At 56.9% G+C, this 16730-nt stretch overlaps 4 protein-coding genes across 6 annotated transcripts; 1 reads left to right on the top strand and 3 right to left on the bottom strand.

The window, feature by feature from the left end:
- Positions 1-102: 102 nt before the first annotated feature.
- On the bottom strand, positions 103-1944 carry JDV02_006331 (uncharacterized protein). Its single transcript, XM_047987721.1, has one exon. The coding sequence runs from the start codon at positions 1728-1730 to the stop codon at positions 177-179; it is 1554 nt and encodes a 517-aa protein (XP_047843707.1). The 5' UTR covers positions 1731-1944; the 3' UTR covers positions 103-176.
- Positions 1945-3036: 1092 nt separating this feature from the next.
- On the top strand, positions 3037-6032 carry JDV02_006330 (uncharacterized protein; the record flags this gene model as incomplete). Of its 2 annotated transcripts, none has more annotated exons than XM_047987720.1 (4): positions 3037-3957; positions 4032-5397; positions 5467-5792; positions 5853-6032. In XM_047987720.1, the coding sequence occupies 3 exons, from the start codon at positions 3037-3039 to the stop codon at positions 5475-5477; spliced, it is 2298 nt and encodes a 765-aa protein (XP_047843706.1). In that variant the 3' UTR covers positions 5478-5792; positions 5853-6032. The 2 variants fall into 2 exon arrangements, with proteins under 2 accessions (XP_047843706.1, XP_047843705.1); XM_047987719.1 differs by having other exon boundaries at positions 4032-5430; positions 5490-5792.
- Positions 6033-7093: 1061 nt separating this feature from the next.
- On the bottom strand, positions 7094-7777 carry JDV02_006329 (DNA-directed RNA polymerase; the record flags this gene model as incomplete). The annotated part of the gene is made up of 1 exon (XM_047987718.1): positions 7094-7777. One exon carries the CDS (start codon positions 7775-7777, stop codon positions 7094-7096), a length of 684 nt encoding a protein of 227 aa, XP_047843704.1.
- Positions 7778-12147: 4370 nt separating this feature from the next.
- Positions 12148-16602, bottom strand: PBP1 (poly(A)-binding protein binding protein). Of its 2 annotated transcripts, XM_047987716.1 has the most exons (6): positions 16381-16602; positions 16082-16198; positions 15661-15872; positions 15214-15583; positions 12678-15159; positions 12148-12613 (listed from the first exon to the last, which is right to left on the bottom strand). In XM_047987716.1, exons 3-5 carry the CDS (start codon positions 15728-15730, stop codon positions 12993-12995), a joined length of 2607 nt encoding a protein of 868 aa, XP_047843702.1. In that variant the 5' UTR covers positions 15731-15872; positions 16082-16198; positions 16381-16602; the 3' UTR covers positions 12148-12613; positions 12678-12992. The 2 variants fall into 2 exon arrangements, with proteins under 2 accessions (XP_047843702.1, XP_047843703.1); XM_047987717.1 differs by having other exon boundaries at positions 12148-15159; positions 15214-15872.
- Between the last annotated feature and the right edge of the window lie 128 nt (positions 16603-16730).

The raw sequence follows: 16730 nt of genomic DNA, 5'->3' as shown, positions 1-16730 counted from the left end.
ATACCTACTTTGTACGGGCTACTAGACGTACTGACAGTGCGGCAAGATACTGAGCAGGCAATGATAATAAGGGAGGTACGAAGCATGGGATGTCGACTATCCCCTGTGCGTTCATTGCGTTTACACGGTAGCATCACCCTCCACATTCTCGGCCTAAAGCTCTAGAGCCTCCCATGTCAGGGTTGCACTGTGTTACGCCGAACATCTCGGCCACCCTTCCTTCTCACCTCTTCCATGAGCCTGATCTTCTGCGACGGCCGCCACTCAATACAGAGGAGCTCACTCAGAAGCTGCAAGAACAGGCGCACCGCTGTGAACCCAAACATTCTCGCCATCATCCCCAGCGTCTCCGGCCGTGTATCTCTGCCGTCTGTAAAAAGCTGGACAGCATTGTCATCCTCCACCCATCGCTGCGACCTGCTGCTTTCACCCTCGCTTTTCGTAGCCTCCTGGGGAGATACTATGGGCGCTTTTGGGGCATCGGATCGGATGGCGGGAGGCCTAAAGTACCTTTGCTCTGCGTTGAAGAGGTTTACGAGGGTAGGCGCTGTTGGATCTTCCCGAGACGACGCTCGAGAACCGTCATTTTCCTCCAGGGCTTTTATCTGGGGAAACGAAGGACCTTGCGCGTAGAGGTCGGGCGCTTGCGATGGTCGTCTGTCCTTCTGTGGTGGTATTTGGCTGGTAGGTGTCTCCGGCTCAGCAGGGTGGTCGTCTTGGGCTCTGCGATCCGTCTTGACCGTGAAGAAACCTGCCGTTTGGGCATCCGGAATCTCGATCGGGACGCCGTTGATAAAGTTCTTCATCTCCATCTCTCTCTCCAGATCGTCAGCAAGCCTATTGAGTTGCAGACCTCTCTCACTGCACGATCCAATTAGGGTTGTGCAAATATCTTCTGCATGACCCTGGCGTGGTCCAAAGTGCTTCTTAATCGTTCTTCCTAGCCTTCTCCCCCTCTCTTTTACTCGGTCAGTGGCCTGGTCGAGCTTCCCCTCAATTTTGATCTTCATGAAAAAAGGTTGGCCATTGTACTGGAAGGAGAAGGCAGTGTAAACATTGCCGCCGGGTCGCGAACCCCCATCGAACTTGTTTGCCGCCAGTGACCATTTCAGGCCCTGGTACAGCTTGCCAGTCCTTCCCCTGACAAGGGAACTGTTCAACGTCCAGCGGCTGCAGCGCTCGACCGTCTTCTTCTTGTTCATCCCAACGCCCCCAATGCCGCCCCCGGGGAACTGTATAGATGCCGTTCCATTGGCGTCGGACTCGATCGTCACTGTCCGCTTTTCGCCCGTGAGCTTCGTAGGGCCCCATGTCGCCACCTGCACGGGGGCAGCGAGGGTCTGGGGGTTAACTGGTTTGATCTGTTGCTGTCTGAGCGACGCGTGTTCCTGGTCAAACGTGATCTCGACGGTGGCATCCGAGAGCGAGCAGTCGCGGGGCTGAGAAATGTCCAAATTGAAGTAGATTATACCCCCGGGCTGCTCGTGGGCTCCACAGTCGAAGACACCCAGTTTTGACTTCTTCAGAAGCAATCGGCAATCGACGTGAACGGAACCGATGTCCTTTTCGCCAGCACACATGTACCATGGAGAGAGGTTGCGGAACCGATCGTAGTCGGCGCGGCCGAAACTCCGCACCTTACCGCCTGGCCGATATCCTTTGCCTAACAATGGTTTTGCCGGAAGTATGTCGATATTTGTGTCGACGGCAGCCATATCTTGTTGAGGCATTCGTCTTGATAGGTGGTGGAACAATAGTTGAGATATAAGTAGTAGTCAAAGGGCTCTAGGATTAGAGTGAGCTACGAACAGACGCCCAACGTTCGAAAGGACGATGACTGTGAGAACCGATGCAAGAGGCTGCGTCGCCCAGCGGAGGTGCAATGGAGGCAGAACTCTACGTGCTGAGATCTTTCGGTGGACGACTAAATGTTTGGGGTCGGGGTAATGGCCGACGACAAAAGGATCCATGCCGGGCATGGCGAAGCACAGGAGCTGACGCTCCAAAGACCCTCTAGACAGCCTTGCCTTAGCTGCACGGGGCTGCTCGACACTTGAGCCCCTGGTTTCTCGTGTGCATTGCTCGGCGTAAGCACCCTCTCCCTTGCGCAACCGGACATCTAGAGCATGCACGTTCATGCTGTGGCCCGAACAGGTTGTTCAGCTCCTACCCGCCCGCGACGGATCAACCAATGACTCCAAGCCCCTTCTGCATGTCTCGCAGCTTTGCCGGAGGACCTTGAGGCGCACTCGTGATTTTTCTCATCACTCTAGCCATGTCTGTTCCCGGTACAACCACAGCCATTGTGTGTGTCGGGCTAACGCTCACGTCAGTCGATGAGAAAGACGAAAATGGAGTACGAAGGACGTACAAGACGTAGCGCCGAGGAAGGCACCACCTTATCCGTGAAAATAAGTCGTTGACTGTTCTGTGAAGCGCACTGGGGCAGTCAACGCACGAGATACCTGGTAGTACGAAGTACGAAGTGTCGTAGGTAAGGTACGTCTGGATCGTGTGCTTTGGGGGCGGCCGCTCCTGCCTGCAAGTAATTGGGGGCGGCCCGCCCATTTGCAGTCCATTTGCACCTGCCAAACGCAGCAGTCATGCAGGAGCTGGTAGTTTGAAAGGGGCTGGCAGTGGCTGACTTCAACGTTAGGCAGTCTACGAACGGCTTCAGAGCTTGGCCTCTCCTGTCGACTTACGCAGTACCCGAGGCCTGCATCTTGAACAATCCATCTCGGCTTACAACAAGGACCTCTCTCGATCTATCTCATTTTCCGGAGCTCCGATGTTCAACACCACCCCAAGAAGCCCCTCAGGTCCTTTGCTCTCCTCTAGCCCTCCAGCTGTCCCCATCCGACTCCCCGTAACGCGAAAGTCGAGGCTTGCCGCTGGGGAGAAGCAGCGTTGATTTTGCATCGGCTCGACCTCCAATCATGTTCGTTGTGAAAAACAACACATGCGCGCGCCCCTTTGGAAAAAGCGCTCTATGAAAGGAATAATCGCATGGCTTGATTTGGCACTCGACCCGACGCCATGAGCTACTATCGCGACGATGACGACGACGACGTCGACATCCGTGCTCGAAGACGCGGACCATCCCCCCGTCCCAACCTCTACAGCCGACCACCGTCCAGGGGTCATAGCTTTTTTGATATCCCTAGCGGCGTCAATTATATCCCGCTCGAGCAGCATGCCAGGGTTGTTGTGGAACGCGAGCCCGTTCGTTCGCGATCCCGTTCACGCCGCCGCAACGACCAACCGCCATCTGCGCCGAACCCTTTCAATTTTACCGAGCGCTTCGTCGACGAGTCCTTGTCAGATGATGACTATGACGGCAGAAGCCATGTCCAACTCATCAGCCGCGACGCGAACTCAGCTGTTGTCGCTCGTGGAAACCAAAGTCCCGATAAAGAAGTTCTTTTCCAAACCTGCTTCAATGCCGACTGCCCCCAAGATGTTACGACCCATATCGACCTCCCAATCTTTGACGACATTGGTGATGAGTTGGAAGACTTTTCCCGCTTAATGCGGATTGGGAACTTCCAGGCCGCCAAGAGCTACTTCGAGGCTAATTTGGCAGACCACCAAGCACAGCCTTTCGTCTTTGTGCAGTACGCCGAAATGCTGCTAGAGATGTCAGACTATAAGTCTTTTGGCGCTCTCAATCCTCATTCGGTATTCGGTCAACCGTGTCGCCAGCTCCGAAGTGAGGCTCCGGAACATTCGAGGAGCGCATTGTTCAACAGGCGGAGGTCGTACGGCAGGCGAGCTCGCGGCTGTTTACGAAAGCCCGATGCCGTCGCATTGGAGCAACTCGACTTGCTCCACCTCAACTGGGATCTATTGGAGACGACATACTTGGTGTACCGTGAAGGCACAATTCATCAGGCTATCAATGTGGCCAAAGAAGCGTTACGGACTGTAAACCTAGACGAGAACGCTGGGTCCACAGAGGTATGGAGAGACCCCGTTCGACATTATTCTGACGCAATCTCAATCATAATTAGCTGACGGAATAGAGTCAACAGATCAAAATATTCTGCCTTGCTTCGCACATTCTGGGCGAAGCCAGAGCCTGGAACGTTGGCCCCCGACTGGCCACGCGAGAGCTTCCTAGCATTCCGAAAATTTACAGCCAGCTTTTGTCTGAAGGCCGTATCTGGGATTTTCATGACTTCTTCTCCGCGCTCATCCCATGGTTCAACTTCAGCGTAGACACTGTCATGATGAAAATCTATGGCACTGCTGGCTATAGTCGACGCCTCCTCGACGACTGGGTGAGCGACATGAGCGACACGGACGAGTCTACCATTCTCGCGTTGTTGAGCCTTATTGTCTCTGTGCTTCGCGGCAATCTTCGCAACCCTCGGAGGCTCCAAATGATGGACCAGTGGATGAGCGACGCCCAATCTCTTGCCCACTGTCTGAAACTGAACCACATCGGGTGCTTGAAGAGCCGGGCCTTTGCAAGGTGGGTAGCAGTTGAAGCGGCCGGCTTGGTTTCAATTGAATACGGAAGCTTTGAAGGTGCCGTCAGCGAACGTCACGCATCCGCGCCAGGATTGACTTTCGCATGGGGGCTGGGGGTTCCGGTCTATGTCCCAGCCACCATTGAGAACCCAAATTGGCAGATGCCTGGCGTGCCTCCGGAACAAAAGGAGCCCATAATCATGGCTTGGAGATTGTCCAGGGAGCTACAGGACTACCAAACGGAAGAATTCTGCCTGGAGCTGTTAATTGTAGTCTCTCAGGATCCAAAGACTTACTTCGAAGAGCTTTCCCATCTGCAAAACTCCGTGCAGAAAAACCGACGTGGCTTTCTGTGGACTTGCTTGTCAAAGTATCTCATCTCCGGAGATGTCGCTTCCAAACGCCAACTACTTGAAGACCTGAAAAGCTTTCCGGATTGGGTCGATCGAGACGCGTTGTCTGATCCACCAGCCTGCTTTGCTCGAGACTTTATTCGAGGAGCCCTTTCGAGTCAGCTGAAAGGACACAACGTGCACCGGAAATATCCTACCGAATCCTTTAAAAAGTCCATCGAGATTTACGGCAGATTGCTCCCACCGGAGATGAGCGAGTTCGTGAGGCGCGAAACGGGTATAGGCTGGAGCAACAACTGGGGCTCAATAGAATTCGCGCGTGAGCCATACCGATTTAGGGATATCACAGAAAAACAGCTCGACAGAAGACGACTGCCAGAACCGGTCAACGGAACAATATTTAGGCATCGAAGCCCAAGCCGTGAGCGCCCCGGGCCGCATCCACCCCGTGAGAAAGATGCCTTGCTCGGCGATTCGAAAAAGGTCACTCAGAAAACTGAACCTGCTCCAAACGAGACCGAAGACGCAGCCGCCAACACACGAGCTCCCAGAGGCGAGGGTAGCTCAGCCGGTGAGTAACAAATCTTCATCTGCGCGAAACTCTGTGAGTCACTTTGGATCCGCAGCTAAAGAAAGGCAGTCCGATTCTAAACAAAGAAACAGATGCTCGAACTCAGGGCGCCTCTTTGGAATCCAAGGCCACAGCAAAAGTCAATGCCTCACCAGACTCACCATGTTGGGATATAATACCGTACACTGGGGGTTACCACCCTGTTTGGTACCATTTACGGCGGCATCATGCCGAAGCACCGCATCAGATCCGATGGAGCCCAAGTACAAGCACTGCTCCGGCCTTACCTACGAGCAATCATTCCTCCATGTCAAATGTGGGACCAAACGTCTCCTCAAGTCCCCAGGAACACGATTCGACAGGGTCCGCAGACCGGGGAAGGAGCCTCACGAGAAGTATAATCGCCCAAGCAGATGATGGGCTGGGATTGACGAAAGATGCTGACGCTTATGTAGAGATGACTGTCACCGACGTATCGGACGAGGACGAATGACAGAGTTAGGCTCCAGAGGTGTCAAATTTGAATCAAGGCAACGATGTGGAATTTTATTAGTAAAGACCAGATGCACCCAGTCCTGTCTTTCAAAGAGCCATGCTATAATGAATGTCAAATAAATATTGATGGTGCTTTGCGGGAATGGAGCGTCAGGCTCACCGACCGTGAACTGTTGTCACTAATGACATGGTTTTGCTGCAGGGATGTACGAACGGCACACAGCAACCTACGGCCCGCTAGCTGCACGTGTCGTGTCGTCCCTGTGTGTGTGTGTGTGTGTGTGTGTGTGTGTGTGTGTGTGTGTGTGTGTGTGTGTGTGTGTGTGGTCAAGGCCCGTCTGTGCCCGTTGAGAAAACCACTGCCCAAGCCTCTCCCGTTTCGGCTTACACGGACACCATGCTTGTTCAAGTACATCCCTCTAACTAATACGTACAATCGTCGTCCAAAGCCTAGGTAGCCTAAGAACAAAAAGGATGCCCCGCCACAAAATAGATTGTCGTCACTCGAGGCGGGGAGTACCGCGTGCTCGTTCGCATACAAAGGTACGTACCACGAAAAGTACCTATGTGCGTCGCCGCCGTCGTCGCCGTCGGCTTGTCCGATGCGAGACGAGAATCTGGGCCGGCAATCGCAGTCGTCAGCCACACAAACATACACACGCAGGAAAACACACACACACACAAACAAACAAACAAACAAACAAACAAAAAGGTACACGTGAGCAGCAAGGAAAACACGCATTACAAGTTCGCTTGCATCACAAAGACAAGTCCTCCATATGGCCATGGATGGGAAATGCGTGCGCGCAAAGAGGATTGTGGTGGTGGTGGTGGTCCTCATGACTTCATATTCTCAGCTAGTCCTGCTAACCAAGTCTCAACTTCCCCCACCCCTCCCTCCATGCATTGTTCGTCTTGTTTACCGAAAAAGCAGAAACGAAAGACTCGAAGTGTATGTACAGCTATGTGAGGTCCCATTTTCTCTCTCCCTCAGGTTTGAAATCAGAAAATATGTACTGGTTGAAATCACCCCACGTTTAGATGGTGCCTCGTCCTAGTCGAGAAGAGGCAGTGAGGGAGAGCGACATGCCATGTCGTCTCAGGTCCGACGAGCAGCGCAGCCACTGCCGCCCCCACTAGGGTTGCTCGTGTCACTGCTCCCGCCGCCACTGCTGCCCCCGTCGTGTCCCTGGGCAATCTCCTATTTGCAGTTTCCGACGGGCGCAACGGGCGTCTGGTCCGAGGTCTGGGTGACGTCCGGGCCGGGGTTGGGGAACTTGGTGTCACGGCCCTCGGCGGTGGTGCAGCCGTTGCCGACGTTGGCGACGAAGGCGTTGGGGCGGTTGCCGATGGGGTCGGCGCGGGCCTCCGAGGAGCCACGGATCCTCTTGGCGCCGCCGACGATGTTGACGGAGGCGCAGTTCATGTACATCTCGCGGTTGCCGACCTGGTTGAACCACGTCCACGCGAAGAGAGCCTTGCCCGCGGGGGTGTCGCTGGGAACCGTAAACGGGAAGCTCGAGTCGCCGACGACGGGGCAGTGGCCGATGTACGAGTGGATGACCTTGAACGACTTGCCGCCGTCAAAGGAGAGCGAGGCCTGGCAGGAGCCGCCGTTATGGGCCGCGCCGCCGGTGATGGTCATGCTGTACGACTGACCGGGCGTCCAGTCGGCCACGGTCTGGCCCTGGGGCGTGTTGAGGAGCGTGTGGTAGCCCTTGCAAGGGTAGTTGCTACCGCCGGCGCTCAGCGGGTTCTTCATGTCGTAGTCGACGCTCGTGGTGAACTTGTTGAACTGGGACCGCAGAGGCGGGGGGTTCTTCATCTCCATGTGGGCGGATGCCAGGCCCAGGAGGGAGGCAGCGAGGATCGCAAAGGACTTCATGATGAGGGTTGGAAGTTTGCGGTGGTGTTTTTTTATTTTTCCTTGGTGAGCTTTTGTGCGTTGTGCGAGTGAGTGGTGGTCGAGGCTGAGCAGGGCGACTGGGCGATGCTGATGGCAGAGGCTTATATACAGAGAGGACTTGAAGGATCGAAAGCTCCGAAAAGCTGATGAATGAAGAACAAAGAAGCGAAGAACAGACTTGCTGTGGCTTGTCGAGATGTGAGAGGCAAGAAAGAAAGAGGTCGTCTTGGGAGAAGGGAGACGGGTGACTTATATAGAGCTGTGAATCTGGGGAGCAAGCCATAGGTTTCGGTGAGTTCCTTGCCTATCAAGAGTCCCCAGCGGCAAGAGTGAAGGAGCAAGCGGGTACAGCACTGGGGGCGAAGACAACCGTTCGGCGGCGGCGGCTCCATTGACAAGGAGGCGACAATGGGACTGAGCCGCGTCCAGGTAACGTTTGGTTATGCTTCACCCCATTCATTTCTAGGAGCCCCCACGTAGGGGGAGCGGCGAAGCCCCTTTGTGCCGGGGGGCGCGTGTCGCACTTGTCGCCTGGATGTTGCTCTCGGCCCAATGGCCTCGGGTCTCCGGCAGAAATATTGCAGCTGCCGGAAACATGGGGCGCACTGGCTGCATGTATTTGGCTTGTAGCGAGCCGAAGGTGCCCAAGCTTCTGTTTTTGGCTCCCTTTGGGTGGTCCGCACGGCTTCTTTGTGATGGCTTGCGAGAGGTCGTCGTAAGGCCGCTGTTTGCTTACATTCGCCAAACAAACGCGCTACTCACAACTATTACGACGAGTGAGATGCCTGACTGTTGGTGCGATACGACTGTCTACAGGGCACAGACGACGAAAGAATGCCGAGGTCGCCGTCGACGCAAACCGCTTGGAGCTGGGGAGACGCCACGCTCATTGTTTGCCGGTCTTGTGTCTCCAGGCACCCCCGAGCCGCTGTTGAGGTCGCGTGGTGTTCGTGCTTGGGCGAGACATGAACAGCATCGCTTCCCCGCGGACCACCACCATCATCCATGCTGCGCATCCTACAGGAAGCTTGGGCTAGGCGTGATTTGGGGGCAGGCCATCAACGGGAGCCAGGGCCGCGGAGGGATCGCCGGGAGACGCGCAGGGCGCAACCCAAAGTTGGAGCGATGTTGGTAAGGCGAGTGGGCAAGCTACTACCGGGCGGGACGGTACCTGTCTCAGAGTTGGGATGGGATGGGCCGGCCGTTGGGATGTCTGGACAGAGCCGTCCATGTCTGTGGTGTGTTTGGCTGGCTAGCTCGGTCACAGAACGTAGTCGTACGAAAACTAGTCGTTGTCGTTGTCGTCGTCGTCGTCGTCGTCGCGAAGCGGAAGCCACCGTCGGCCCCACCCAATCATTGTGCAACAGCGGATCGGGGCTCGGGTGACACGAGCCACTGGGGAGTCACGGCGAAGACAAGGGAGAGACGGCGGCGGCGGTGGCGGAGACGTACAGTACCTATACTTCGTATGCGTGAAGCGGAGGACGCAGTTGGGAAAGGTACCTATGGCGCCGCCATCTACTTGGTCATGGCACCTACAGTACTGTAATGGTACCGTAGATGATGGGGGCAGGCAAGTCGGTACCTACCATCTTGGCCAGGAGTTGGCCGATAGAGACGTCAACCAAAGACTGGTTCTGCGTGTGGATCTAACCTTGGGCTCCAGCGCTCGCTCGCTCCCGTACGTACAGAACGCCGCTGGCGCTTGTGGCGGCGCCAATGCGAGCCCGTGTGCGCAAGCCGTCATCGAGTGCCTGTTGATGAAACGCTGGACGAACGGTGATGCCCCCAGTGGGGGAGCTCCGATGCGAGTCAAGACGAGACGAGACGAGACGACATGTGAGGCCACGGCTATGACGGATAAACGAGTCGTCACGCCAGCAGACCAGCCAACAGCAAGGCGCCAGGGCAGTGGTGAGGGAACAAAGACCTATAGTACCTAACCTAGTAGGAAAGAAGAAGAAAAATACGGGGGAGCAAAGAGGCCCGTGGATGGATGGATGGGGAGGGAGGAGGAGGAGGAGACGGTCCTGACATGCCGACTCGTGTTGCAAAATCCTGCCCTGCAGATTGGCTGGCCGGTAACTGGCTGGCTGGGTCTTTCCTGCCTTGCAAGTTATTCTTAGGTACCTACTTACGTATGCTGTACTTGGTATGTTTCCTCGTAAGTAGGTACCTAGGTAGGTACTTCGTCCCTTGTGGTACAGTACAGTATATGCCAGAGCTGACTCTGTCCATTCTGCTGGTCGTGCCTGCCAAGCTTGTGAAACGTGAGCCTCCTACTTCCTACTACCAATTGAACCACTAGCAAGTACAAAGGCAGGTCCGCTACAGTAGCCCTATAACGTGAGTACTAAGGCTCTGGTATATGGATCCAGTGACAGGACAGGGTAGAGAAAACCCACCCCCTGTCCCAGTTACGGCCGGTTTCAAAGCTCATCAACGTCCTCCGCAGGCCTCCAAATGGAATTGACTGATGCGACAAGTGCGACCTCCGATGCTCATGCTCGGGCAGGGATCGCTGCCCTGATCAGCGTCCAGCGCCGGTGCTGCCGAATCCAGTCCAGTCATTGCCAACAAGCAAACAACAAGACTAGCAACGTTAGTTACCTAGTTAGACGTCAACCAGGGCGAGGCGAGGCGAGGCGAGGCGAGGCGAGGCGCTCGTCCGTCCGTCCGTCGCGCCGCGTGCGGGCCCCCGACAGCCAATCGTCGTCGGCGGACTGCCAGGCACAAAAACCATTCCAAACCAGACCAAACCAAATCAAATCAAACCAAGTCAACCGACCATTGTTTCCTTTGCTCGAAACCGATGATCTGCGTCAGGTCCGCGCCCCATTCACCACGGGGGTGGGGGATTATTATCTGCCACCACCACAGGGTAGTACACCCACTCACTGTACGAAGTACACGCATCCAGACTCCAGAGGCAAAGCAAAGGCAGCAAGAAGGGGGGGAAGACATCTTGAATCACGCTTCTTCCGCTTACCATCAGTCGCCGCCCCTTCGCGCTCTTGCAGCCAGCCCACCCCATCGTGCAAAGCCTTACCATTACTCGATAGCATCCGACGTCACTCGGCCCCTTTAACCAACCCCCCGCCGGGGGGGGCATCACGAGTCCGCCACGTGCATCACACCACCAACTTTTGGTGTTTCCGGCTTCGTCAACCGCCACGCCCGGGTTGCAACGTCTCTTTTCTTTCCTTTGGTCGCCCCGTCCGTCCCCGTTTCGTCAGGCCTCCTTCCCCTTTCGCAACCTGACAAGGTGTTTGTTAGCGCTCCTCCCCGCCCACCTTAGGAGCATTGAACTTGCGTTATCTCTTCTTCTCCCGTTGCGCTGTACCGCAAGTGCAGCAGCAATACAAGAGTTTTGACTTGCGAAAACGGGGAAGATAGCGGCAAACCGAGCCCATCTCGTCGCACCGTGGGACGATGCCCCCCGACGACCCGTCGCACTCACTCCCTACGTGGTCTATGACTCTGTGCACTACATATCCTTGACTACAAAATATTACATACGTACCACTGTACTTCGTAGTCTATGTCGCGGAGAGGCTCAGAGGAAAGCTCGCCATATACCACCTCGCCCGTTTCGGCCGCTCCCCGTCGTCCTCACGGCCGAACACCACCGGGCACCATCCTTTCCCCCCGAGTCCGTTCGTCCGTCTATCTGTGTCGTCGTCGTCGTCATCAACGTCACAACTGCATACCCGCAATCCTACTCCACGCGTGTCCCAAAGCGGCGTTTCTTCCCTATGGCGTAGTACAGTACCTTGAAACCTTCCTCTCCCCCTTCCTCTTCGTCCACACTGCAACCCTGCACAAGCAGGTCAGTCAGTCATCTGCACCCCAGGATCTTGAATTCCTCGGGGCGAGCGCACTCACTCTATGCTTGCCGGAGCCTCACGTCGCGTCGCATCGCATCGCAGACTATCATGCCGCATCGCATCACATCGCGTCGCACCGCGCCGCATCACAGGGACAAAGCCTGTTTGTCTGCTTTTGCCGCGTCTCCGCTCCCGCAAGAATGCCTCGTGCCATATCCATGCCCAAGCCTGGTTGCACTTCAGTCATTTATCTCTCAATCTTGTCTTGGGCTCATGCGCGACCCGATCCCCCCCCTTTTCGATCATCGTAGGTCATTGTAACCTTCTTTTCAGCCACAAACGTCTTGGCGGTATACCCTTGCACCTCCGGCGGGCGTCTAATCCTATGTACATTCGTCTGGTTCGTCCGCCCCCTTCGCTCCATCATGCGAGACGACGCCATGACAGACTTCCCGCCGCCGCCACCTCCACACCCGCACCCGCACCCGCACCCGCACCCGCGCACCCCCACAATCCATCCCCCTCCGTCATCTCGTCTCCTGCTTCCACTGCCACCCCAACTACCGATCGGGTAGGTCACTACCCCAGAACTACGGTTCAATATGCCGCTATTATAGGCCGTACCAGGACGCGCTCGCCCTCACCCACGTTCGCCACGCGCTGCCAAGCTCACCCATGCCATGCGGACGGTAACGTAACCTCTGCTCCATGTGACTTCTTGCTCCCAGCCTACAACTACCTGTCAGGTACTACGTGTAGATGCTGCAGTGAGCCCCCAGCCCTCTCTCCGCTCTCCACTCTCCGCTCTCCGCGTCCGCCCCGTCCACGGCCTCCTACCTACTGCCTGCCACCTCCCTCCTCTCACGACCCTTGCCATGAGCTTTCAACAAAATCATGCCTCGTCTCTCCTCTCTCCAAACCCCCCTCGTAAAACACGCGCCCCCAATCCGACGCATTCCCGCTCCGGCTCGCGGCCGGTGCCGAAAAGCTAGTAGTCGCTGACCGTCAGCAAGTGCGGTCCCGGGACGTATCCGACGCAGGACGGCACCTACCATCACAGTAGGGGAGCGTTGTCGTATGCGTAGCTGGGCTCGGGTGAATAAATCCTGACACCAGGCGCTCGTGCCCTCTGAGCCTTCCATGTTAATCAAAGAAACATATAAGCGTGTGGGCTCTAGACACGGCCTTCTTCAAGCCATGGACGCCGTGTCGTCGTCCGGCATCCCAGCTACTCCAAGCGGCACCCGGCACCTAGCCGACGCCAATGTTTTGCAATCCAGAGCCGCCGTGCCCTGGTCCTGGTGCCGCCTTGGGCATTCATGGGGGCTTGCCATGTGTTGCATCGTGCCAGCAACGCGGCTTCGCCATTACTGGCTCGGTCCGGTCGGCTGGCCCGGTCCGTACGCTGGCTGGTTATACTGTACGTTTGGGCTCATTCCGTACATTGGCTGACCCTGCTGTGACCCCTGGTGCATCATGACCGGGGCCGCCGGTCGCCCTGGACTTGGATAGCCGTTGGCGCCGGGGATCGGCTGGGGAGGTCCCGACGGTGGCATGAACTGCGGGTGTCCACCGTGATACATCATCTGAGGAGCAGCCACCATGCCCTGCGGTCCAGGAATGAACTGAGGCTGCATCATCATGGGTCCGCCCATCTGTCCCTGCTGAGGCACGTAGTGTGGGTTGGCCGAAAAGTTCCGGTACTGTCCCATCTGAGGTGTGTTCGGCCCCATAAACATGGTCTGTCCGTACGTGACCTGTGCCGGGTACGCGACGGGCAGCTGTCCCATGCGTGGGGAAGCAAAGGACTGGGCAGAGTTGGAGTGCATCATACGGTGATCATCGCCGCCGAAGGGAGGGTGAGGCACGGGGCCTTGCTGGGGAGTGTGCATCTGCATGGGGGGCATGTGCGGCGATTGACGAGGACCCATGTTGTGAGCACCGTGCTGCAGATGAAAAGGAAGCTGGTGCTGATGAGCCAGCTGAGGAACAACATGCGGCGGGTTGGGCGTGCTCATGGCCGCATTGGAGAATGGCTGGCGCTCGAAATATTCCTTGTACGTAAGGTGCATGGTCGAGTCCGATTTCTCGTCGTCCTGAAGCTGTCGCCAGGTGGGTAGCGTGTCGTAGGACGGACGGAGGCCGCCGTTGTCGTCCCAGTTGCGTCCCTGAGGGGGGGTCAACGTCTTGATGTGGGACAGGATGTAGCATTTCCCGACATCCACAGCCTTCGTCTTTCGTCGGATCAGTTGCCCCGCCTGGGCCGTGGCAGAGGCAGGGCTGTCGGAAACATGGTTCACACTTGTTCGTGGGCTCGAGCCGGCGCTTGGGTGACTGTTTGGGTTGAAGGAAGCCGCGAACGGGCTGGGCCTGAATTCGTGGCTGTTGGGGTTGAGCTTGGCTCCCATGTGAGCCGGGGCTCCGCTAAGCCTGCGGTTGAAGCCAGCATCGGTGTTGTTCGCCGGGCCAGTGGGTGGTGCGCGAACATCGGGGCCGACTTGGTGGGGGTTAGGCGGGACGGGCTGGGAGTATCTCTGCTGTTCCATGTGACGCAGTCGCTGAGCCAGATTGCCGGTTTGCTGCTGCGGCATAACGTGGGGCGGACCGCCACGGGTGTTCCTGTAAGCCTGCGCGTGGTAAGACTGCTGAGGGTATTGCTGGCGAGGTCCGGCATGTCTGTTATTCGTGGCTGCCGCTCCGGCTGCCTGAGGGGCGCCAGGCGCGCGAGCAGGCCTGTCGGTGGACGGAGTGACTGTCGCGGGTTCCGCAGATCTAGGCTGCGCGTCCTTCGGCGCAGTCTGTCCCTTGTTGTCCTTACTGCCCACGTCGGACTTGGTTTTCTTCATCTCCTCGGCGTTCTTCATGGCCTTTGCCTGTATCTCCTTCTGCTTCGCGGGATCTTTGGCGATGATTGAGACAAGATCGGAAGGGACAGGGGTCGAGAGCTTAAAGCTACTTGCGAACTTCTTGAGCTCTGTCAACTTGACCTCCTTGTCCGCACGTGCCTTGCTGCTGCGAACTTTTTCGGCATTGAGCCGTTGCTGAGTGGCAAACGACTTGAAAGAGTTGAGAACATCACGCTCCACAGTAGACGTAGCGCTTGGTGTACCCTCCTTGGCTTGCGCAGGCACGTTGCGAGTGGAGGCCGCCGCAGATGAGGGACCAGATGCGGCGCCTTTGTCGCCCGCCTTTTCGGTGGACTTTGCCTCTGGCGTCTTGGACTCACGAGCACCAGACGTCGGCTTTGCGTCCGCCGATCTGTCATCGGAAACCTTTGGCTGTGCAGTCTTTTGGGCCTCTGGGGTAGGCGAGACGCCATTCTTCCCAGCAGGAGTCGGCTCACGAGGCTGCTCTGGTGCTGGTGACTGCTTCTTGGGTTGGGCCTTGATCTGCGACGAGATAATAGCTGGGTCAACAGGCGCACCCTTAACTGTGGTCTGGCCGGTCGGAGCTCTCTTCGCCGGAGGCGTGTATCGGTTCTCGCGACCGCCAGCCGACAGAGGGGGGAATTCTTGTCGGCGAACGCCACTGTATCTGTTGCAGACATGTTAGGGGAGCGATATTCCGCGATATCGAGAAGGTACGAACTTGTCTTCCTCATTGTCGCCCCCTGCACCTCCACCAACAAAATCCATGATGCGCTCCTCGGCCACATGGGCCGTAACAGGAGCACTCCGCTCGATCTCTCTGACCTTGCGCTCGGCCGCCGCTATTCTCTCCTTATACTGCGGATGGTTCTTGTTGATGGCAGTGGTGTAGATGTTCTCGTCGTAATCCGTCTTCAGGCCGAACAGCCTCTCGTTCTCCGCAAACTGATCCCAGTGACCAGTGCTGGATGATGCCTCCAAACCACCGTCGACGCCATCAGTAGAGTCGGGGACCCATGGTTGCAGTGTCCGCTCGTTTCCGAAACGGCTGTTGGAGATGGCGGTGTCGGTGCGAAAACCTTGTCGGTTTCCTGTTTGGCGCTTTTTGTTAGCCCACAGCTCTTGCCCGTGTCCTCACAAGGAGGACGAGCAGCAAGAGGGGGCATACCGTTCTGGTTGCGGCCATCGACCTTGGCCGCACCCCCACCAGACGCACCCTCTTTCTTAGGAAGAGGCATGACTAAATCACCCCCGCAGTCGAAACAACTTTGAAGACGATGGTGCAAATTCACCAGCTGCCAATCCGCCTTCGATCGACGATGAAACGGCTCGTCTTTCGCCCTGCCACAAATCGGCAAGACAATCGATGTCCGCCTTTCTCTATCGCAAAATTGAGTCAGTACGCTCGAACAGCCTTTTACTGGTGGAATTTGAGATGTTGGAGGAGGGGATCATATCCACAGATGGGATTTATTGTGCAGTCGAATAAACGAGGCGGAAATGGCCAAAGGTGGCCAGTTCTCGTGGCGACCAAACGCCGCGCAGGTGGATAGAGTGCCTGGACGGAGTGTATTTATCTCGCCACAAACCTTTGCGACTGTGTCCAGCGAATCTGGTGGCACTCGTGTGAGGCACAGGTGTCGTCGTGCGATCGGGCTCCTTAGGAGTGCGGAGGCTCGCAGGGAACGGGTTACTCCAAACGCGGCCTGGGACAAGCGTCAGTTGGGTTCCCGGACGCTGCAGATGCAGCTGCTCGAGCTGCGCAGTTGACGACGCAGTATTGCCTGGGCTGCTCTGAGAGCGGACGAAGGCGGTCGGTACCAAAGACGACGCGAGGCCAGCACGGCAGCATCGAGGAGAGAGGACAGCGATGGATGGTTTGGCTCACCTGAGGGCAAAGCGAGAGACAGGATCCGAGGCGGGATGGCTCTCCGGCGTGCCGCCCAGCTCGTCGCTGTTACGAATGCCTCGCAATGGGCCAAAGTAGCATGAAGAGATGGAAATTGCAGACGGCAGAAGGCGAGGAGGCTTGCCCGTGGAGGTGGTGGATGAGGCTTTGTTTTCCCCAACCCTGTCGCTCTTGCTAGACTAACGACAAAGAAGCGTGGTGGGCCGCCAGCCAGCCAGGTGGGCAGACACGGGTGGGAGGCACGGGGCACACGGTTGTCGGAAGACCTAGTCCACCGTGCGAGGGCGGGAGCATGTTCGCGGCGGGACACTGTGGCGCAACCCGCAGCG

The sequence above is a fragment of the Purpureocillium takamizusanense genome, chromosome 5 (genome assembly GCF_022605165.1).
Source record: "Purpureocillium takamizusanense chromosome 5, complete sequence".
Classification (NCBI taxonomy): domain Eukaryota; kingdom Fungi; phylum Ascomycota; class Sordariomycetes; order Hypocreales; family Ophiocordycipitaceae; genus Purpureocillium; species Purpureocillium takamizusanense.
Note: the sequence above shows the minus strand (reverse complement) of the source record. Positions and strands in the feature narration are given on the sequence as shown.